The 8,000-nt window shown below is 47.0% G+C and overlaps 1 protein-coding gene across 11 annotated transcripts in view; it reads right to left on the bottom strand.

Moving 5' to 3' along the window:
- NLGN4X (neuroligin 4 X-linked) overlaps window positions 1–8,000 on the bottom strand; it is a 354,171-nt gene that overhangs the window by 26,818 nt on the left and 319,353 nt on the right. For all 11 annotated transcript variants that reach the window (XM_019624654.1, XM_019624659.1, XM_019624662.1 and 8 more), the window contains 2 exons: window positions 5,905–6,090; window positions 3,556–4,345 (listed from right to left, as the gene is read on the bottom strand). In XM_019624654.1, coding sequence (XP_019480199.1) covers window positions 3,556–4,345; window positions 5,905–6,090 — 976 coding nt within the window. The remainder of the gene's footprint in view (window positions 1–3,555; window positions 4,346–5,904; window positions 6,091–8,000) is intronic.

Genomic DNA, 8,000 nt, shown 5'->3' with positions numbered 1-8,000 from the left:
CTCTCTCTCTCTCTCTCTCTCTTTCTCTCCATGCTGTCCACATTCACATTCAACATCATTTTTCTGTGCCCAACAAAAATCCAAATCAAAAACAAAAAGCTGGCACGCCAGACAGATGACCATTTCAACCTAGATGTAAGGTCAGATTTGTTCGCTTTAAAGGTGTATGAAAAGAAACACCGGGTCCCATTCCATCTTGGCAAACGTACAAATCCTTGGAAATGTCAGGGTGCTGTTTGTGAGAAGATGTGGAATTCCACCAGATGGAAATGGCAACACGTGTCCTGGGACAACCTGGTCCTGTCTCCACGGCAACGTGTTGTCAGAGGCGTAGGGTGAGATAGTCTTTTAAATCAAACTCCTGTCTCTAGTTGCTGGTACTCACACGTGTCCCATCCTATTCTGGGGGTCACTGCCCGCGTAGGTGGAGAGCCGAGTTGGCCATCTCCCCTCACGCAGTGGCATCAGATATGGTTTATTCTACGCTGTCCCCATACTGACACCATTTTGGCTCACTGTCCTCACCTGGACCATGAAGGCAGCTCCCTGGGGACAAGGAAGTCCTCTGCACATGGCTGGTCATGCCACTCCCCTATTTAACATAAATAACTAGCAGCCACCTCCAAAACCCTTGCCACTCACTGACAAACACCTACATCACTAGACTCAGCCCATCACCTCACTGTGAAACCAGCTGCCCTTGAAATGGTATTCTTTAGTACTCATATCGGAGTGGCTTCCTTTGAAAGTGATCTGAGTCACTCCAATGACCTTTACAAGTGAATTATGACAACTCAGTGCATTAATAGCCCCACGTCTTAATCCAGCTCTGCTTCCCACGGACTCTGCAGGAACAAAAATAGCCCCTGTTCACATAAAGTTCAGATTCTTCCAACTGACCCCCAAAGCCCTCCCTCATGCATGTCCTGTTACCATAGCGAGATCCCTACCTGAGGGTTTGGGCTCATTGATACTTCCCCATGCGTCCCATCCCTTTTTCTCTCTCTCTCTCATTTTAAACAAACAGAGAACATCAGCTTCAGAGCCTCCAGCAGGCAGAAAAGCAAACAAGAATTTAAGGGCTTTGTTTGGATTTCACAGGTTTTTTGTTTTCTTTTTTCATGGTTCCGTTAAATCGATGATGAATGATACTAGCTTTCCACTTAAGAACATCATATAAAGTTTGTTTCTAACACATGGAAAGGAAAAATATGTGGTTTGAACAAAAGTAATGACATAGTGTTTAGATGTTAAGTAAAGGATGACATGTTTGGGTGATGGCGGCATGAACGGACCCAGAGGGCAATGGTTTGGGAAACGCCTTTGTGAGTTGTTTTGCTTCACGAGAATGCATAATATTGCAAGGGCAGACAGACGTCACATAGCTTATTTCTGTGCCACAACTGAGCACAGTCCTGCCTTTAAAAGAGGTTATGAGATGAATCCCTCTCCCCTAAGTTAAGATGTGCTGAAATCCTGACATGACCTTATTGGGGAATAGGGTCATTGCAGATGGAATTGGTCAAGTTCACAGGAGGTCACACTAAAGTAGGATGTGCTTCTAAAGCAATACCACAGGTGCCCTTATAAGAAGATGGCCATGGAAAGACAAAGACACACACCGGGGGACCAACCATGTCATGACACAGGCAGAGGTTGCAGGGAAGTGGCTACATGACACACAACACCAGGGACCGCCAGCAAGCCACCAGGAGCTAAGAAGCATGGGGAGAGTGCCCTACGCGTTTCGGGGGGAGCACGGCCCTGCTGAGTCCTTCATTTTGGACGTCTCCCCTCCAGAACTGTGAAATGGTAAATTCCTAGTGTTTCAAGCCACACCATTTGCAGCCGTTTGTCACAGCAGCCCTAGGAATCCCAGAAACAAGGGTTACTCAAAAACAGGGGTTGGCTCGACTTCGATCGTCTCCTCGTCTAAGAAACTCTTGTGGTAGGTAAGCCTGTGTCCCAAGGGTTTGTAGCTTCTCCGTCCCCCTCTCCCCAGGGCGGTCTTCCTTAGACCAAATGTGTAACACCTGAGAGTTCAACGTGGGGATGTAGGCAACACACGCTCCACTCAGGAAACGTGCTGCACTCGTGTTAAGGCTGCACAGCACTCTGAAACCGCTTCCCAGCTAACGAAAAAAACAGAAACCATTTGGAATCATGAGGAATGACAGCTGCTAAGCCCTAAGCACAGGGGCCCTCAGCACCCCCCAAAGCTGTCTCTCACTAGAGCTGACCAGGGCTCAGGCTCCGTGAGCTGCCGCAAGAGCCAAACCCCGCCCTTTGGCACGCCACGGGAAGGTTAGAGGGAACGCTACTGTCCCTCGGAGCCGTGAGCGCCTTCATCTTCAGTTCAGTCCCACAGGCTCAAGGGGAATGACAGGAGAACCCACAGCTCGGTGAGTCCACGAGAGAGAGTGAAGGGAGCCCACGACATGCGTAGCTACTTCAGATGCCGGGGAGTCCTTGGTCTTGATGGTTTGCAGATAATCGCTCTGCACAGCTTTTGAGGGGTCTGCTGCCTGTGGAGGTCTTGCCCATTTTCTACACATTTAGCCCACGAGGGGCCAAAACACGTCCACACATTTTAAGGAAGGCAAAAGCTGTTTTAAAATCGTAAGACTCGATATATACTGACGACAAAAGATGCATACAAGTCATGTGTATTCACTTGTTTTGGGACCCCTGGTATATACATAAATATATATCGATATATATGCACATACATATGAAATTTATATTTACTGATGAAATACACGTATAAATGGTGTACATTATCTAGACAGCCTGCACATACAGGGAAATACTACACATAGTATTTCTCTACAGTTAGGAGACTTATTTCATACATATATATATATATATATATATAAATATATATAATATGTATATATGTAATTTATACATATGTATATAAGTACATATAAATTTCATATATATACACATATGTGTATGTATGTATATGCATGATGTGTATATATGTGTATATATGTATGTATACACACACACACACACACTAGCAGACCTCGGAGATGTATATACAGACACACACACAGACACACACACACCAGCAGACCTTGGACACACACACACACACACACACACACACCACACACAGAATATTTCACTATAGTTATTATGAGATCTATTTCATCCCCGTGTCTATACAAGAAGCCCCATTTACCATATGGCACATGCGTTTTGATAACCCTATTATTTACCAAATAAGACAAGACCCTCTTTAGATTTGAAACTCAACCATCAGCTTCCAACGGAATCGTCCGATATGTCTAAATTCTGCACCACCAGGTAGCAAATGGAATTCTCAATACGCAACTAGCACTGGAATAAAAATCTGACTTGACAGAAAACAATTTAGGGCTAAACAAAAAATGAGGTCCCCACAGATGGGGGGGAAAAATGACTGTTATTGTGTGTATGCGTATGTGTACGCCTGCCTACTGTGGTCTCCTCGGTCACAGAAAGAACCCTTACACAGAGGAGCCCGACACGCTGAGCATTGGCAATCCCCCGATTTGAGGGAGCACCTACCCGGTTTTGGCGAAGTTCGTCCAGTACGTCATGACCACCGCGCTGAGCATGACGTCGTTCTTGGAGAAGTTACAGCTGAAAAGCTCGGTGGGGCCGATCATGGGGATCCCAAACACATAGGGCACCTCGTCACCGTGGGCCGAGTCCGCCCAGGTGGGCTTCATCTCGCTTTGGCAGTGGTGGTAGAAGGCATAGAAGTAGGTGGGAGAGCCGTACTGGGCATGCAGGTCAGCCGTGGCCACAGCGGGGGCCACCCACTGGTGGTCGGTGAAGAGGGCGACCAGGGTTTTCCGTCGCGTTTCGGGGTTCTCCTTATCCGCCCAGTCCGTGTACATGAACTTGATGGTCTCCCGCAACGTGTCCTTGCCCTCCGGATAGCCGTACAGGTTGTCCACGAAGTTGGACACGGAGAAATCAAAGTCGTTGGGGGTCACGCCGTCCTCATTGTCCACAATGCCATCCACGAACTTCAAGCCCTCGCCCTGGTTGACGCCCAGCATGATGTCATAGTTGAGGAACTCCCCTTGCTCCATCAGGATCTGGGGGTCGTCTGGGATGACGTCGCCGTCGATCACGGGCCCGAAGGAAATGTGGTAGGTGGCGGGGGTGATGGTTTGCTGAATGAGCTCTTTGTAGTTCTTATTCCGAAGGCATTCCACCATGTCCGTCGTATCCAGCATGTTACAGCCGACTTTATCTGCCAATATCCGAGTGTACTTGGCAGGTTGGTAGTTTACTGCCCAGCTGGACAGGGCCGTCCCACTCTGGATGATGGCTTTCTGGAACAAACCTGCAGGTGCAAAATTGTGCACATGCAAATGAAACCCCGCAAGACAGAAACGCGGCTTGTACTTTGCAAAGAAGGCTCCGATTGTGCCGCGGGCATGTGAATTTCTGGGTACAGAGGCACTCGGCTCAGCCAGGGTCTCTTTCACTTGATTCCATCTCGCTCTCCCCGCCACCCCCCTGCCCCGCACCCGCTCCTCCTCCCGCTGGATGTTGGTTTTAAGGGATGTTGTTACACACACACACACACACACACACACACACACACACACACCACATATTGTGTAAGAAAAGTAAACTGTATGCACACTGTATTTACACTTTAGCAGCGGTAGTAAAAATATGCATTCTCTTTGTCTGCCCACAATTTGGGGTTGTGCTCGCTTTTCCATCCCAGATGCTACAAACAAAGCCCGTCTGAGGAATCACATCCCCTGTTCCCTAAAACCACTCTGCCAAGGAGAAGGTAAAAGGCTAGTAACGCTATTCTGCCTCACTGAACACACCAGGTACCAGCTCACTGAGGGAGGTGGGGTGAAATCTACTGAAATCAGAGTATAAATTCAAAGGCGTATTTCTAGTTCCACCCTGTGTTTCGATATATTGGAGGAAGCACAATTTTGCAAATAAATCCATTGAGTTGGCTGTTCCTAAAGAAATCCTCACTCGAACACCCAGCTAATCTGTAGTGTTTCAAAAAAAAAATCATTAATTTTAAAATTGCATCCATGCAAAGCCCAGATTTGTGTGTAATATATTCTGCCCCATGTTGAAAAGCTCTGTTTGGTGAGAAACTGGAAAACTCTTGGGCAATACTTCTGTGTGCGAGGAGTCACCTGTGAGGAGTGCATTTCTGTGTAGCTTAAAAAATGTCCAGTTGCAACAGCCTGCCTAGGAGCAAAAACACAAACTTTATTTGAACGTGTACGGGACAAGACATGACGGGTGATCAAAATCATAACATTCCTGCCATTTCCTTGAACTCCAACATGATCTGAGGGGTCAGGAGGTGCTGGAAGAATAAAGCAAAAAGCTACGAGTCCAGAACTGAGAAGTGCCTAAAAGTGACAACGCAGACACTTCCCATCGTTCTGGCTTTGCCCAAAATATCATCCGAGGCAGCTGGGGATCGACTTCCTGGTGCTTATAATTCTATCAGACCTGTGCAAGTACCGACTGGTGTGTTTGGTTCTAAAGATGAAAGCTTTTCAAGCGCCTGAAAGAAATGATGTCAGTATTGGAGCTATGGAAGACATGTGTGAGTTAAAACAATCAGAATTAGAAAAACGGTGCTAGAAGTTACGTTCCCCCCACCACTCTTTTGTCCACAACTGAGGTAACAGTGTGGGTCTAGATCAGTGTGCATATAGAGGTTTATCTACACACTCACTCACACACACACACACACACACACGCACGCACGCACACGCACGTTCTATGTCAATTAGATCTCGATTTTAAAACATGGAAAGAAATCTATGTGGGGACGCGTTATTTTGGAGACATGGGCTTATTTCCTGGTCCCTGGGCGGTCACCTGTCCACTGTGCAGGTCCTTCCTTACCTTCTGAATAGTGGGACAATGTCAAGAGGCTGACACAGGAGGCTCCTGCGCCCGAGCCGAAGATGGTCACACGCTTGGGGTCGCCACCAAACGCCCCAACATTCTCCTCAATCCACCGTAGGGCTTGGATCTGATCAAGGAGGCCGTAGTTGCCCTTGGCTGCTTGGTCGCCAGTACTCAAGAACCCTAGAAGAGAACACAGGACAGTGTGGGTGGCCAGCTCTCAAAAGTGCACGCGCCTCCCTCCTGTATGGGAAGATACACATATCTCTGGTTTACTCTGTGCATTCCTCTCGCTGTTGGAGAAGCAACCGTGCAGAATGTTTCTCATGGCAGAGAGGATTCCAGCACGTACCTAATAGTGACACTGGTGACTGTTTCCGTTCAGCTATGATAAAATGTCTCATCCGTGGGTTTGTATGGGGGCTGACCTATGAGGCCCAACTCATGTAAAATAATTATAATATGGGACAATCCCAGGGGCGATCCATTTCACTGGGTTCCAGTTATCACACCAGTGCATATGTTGGTTTTGTTTGGCGAAACGGAAAAGGTTCCTCAAGGAAGCTTTTCAGGGGGCAAAATAAAAAAGTGTGTGTGTGTGGAAGGGGCATTTGGGTGTCGGTGTCTGTGTGTAAGACGGTGTGTGTGTGTGTGTGTGTGCGTGTGTGTGTGTGTGTGCGTGTGTACAAAAGCAGTCATATCAGCTTTTCCCCATTACATGTCTCATCAATATTGTAATTTAACTCCTTTTCATGCTGGCGTTTCCAAGTAAATTATAGACATCATGAGATCGCCGTCTTAAATAGTGTAGTACGCACCTCTGTTTTTCTCTAAAGAAAAAAATATCACAGTTACACACACAAAACCTTACAATTCTTTACTCTCGGCTGAAAGCCAATGCATACGGAAATCTCCCAGACGGCCCCCCAAAGCATGAGCTGCTACACTCCATTTTAATAAGAAGGAGGACTCTATAAATTGAGGGACTAGAGAGACTTCTTCACGCAAGGAACCAAATTCTTCATCCCTCCTGAAAAGCTGCAGAAAAAAGGCCATTTGGGCACTTATTGTAGCAGAGTGGTTAAAAGTTTTAAGCATCTATCTCGTTCACTGTTCATTTCCAATTGCAAGCAGATTGTGACCTGGGAATACTGTTTCCTTCTGACGTGTGAAGCCATTTCGGTAGTGAGACATGCACTCTCCTACTGAGATTCAACCCTGAATCCTTTCTGAAGCCCCCCCCCCGCCCCCTCCCACACACACATTTAATTGGTTGCTCAAACTTTAATCCCACTCTGTACCTGCATCTGTACTGGGTCAGCCTTCGAAACAGCAAAAGGAAAAAGTCTCCAAAAGCTTTGACCACTCTGTCCACTGTTCCTTGCCCCTACCCCCAATACACGATTATCATACTTTCCCCTTTCTGTACCTTTTTTTTAGTCCAAGGGCCGTGCCATTCCCTCGTGTTGGTTCATGTGTAGGCACGAGTTCCCAGGGCCATCTGCTAGAGCCGTGAAGACTAACGCACGGTCGAAAACACATAAATAACATCACCCAGAGCCGAGTCCTTCCCCCATCCCTAACCAAGCCACTGTGCAAGCCGTTCCAATTTCAATGTTCAAAGGGTGGCTTCTAAAACCTCATACCATGAGGGGGTCCAAAATAAAAGGACGGGTTGAAAAGAAAGGGTTTTGTTTGTTTGTTTGTTTGTTTTAAAATGACAATACCCAGGACCCCGAATGTGCTGCATCCGCACATAGATACAAGGTGACCTCTGTACAGTTTGCCTAAGTATGGCCCATTCCGCCAAGTCCAGTCCTGTCTAAAGTTCTTAGGGACCAGATGTGACATTCACTGTGATGGGTGGGACCTTGCGGCCCTTACCAACTCTCCCTTATTTCATTAGCAATTACTAATTAGCATTTCCTGCCAACCAACATCCCGCGCTCCAGCATTCATCACTAGCCCTTTTTACACAGTTTCTCATAAAATGAATCACGCTTGGCATGGGCGGAGAGCCTCTTTCATGCAGTTTTATGTATAAAATGGGCTGATAAAGACCGTTTGGGTGCCGTGTAATAAGCAGACTAGCC

Source organism: Hipposideros armiger, unplaced genomic scaffold (genome assembly GCF_001890085.2).
Source record: "Hipposideros armiger isolate ML-2016 unplaced genomic scaffold, ASM189008v1 scaffold_598, whole genome shotgun sequence".
NCBI lineage: Eukaryota > Metazoa > Chordata > Mammalia > Chiroptera > Hipposideridae > Hipposideros > Hipposideros armiger.
This window is presented reverse-complemented; position numbering and strand designations above follow the sequence as displayed.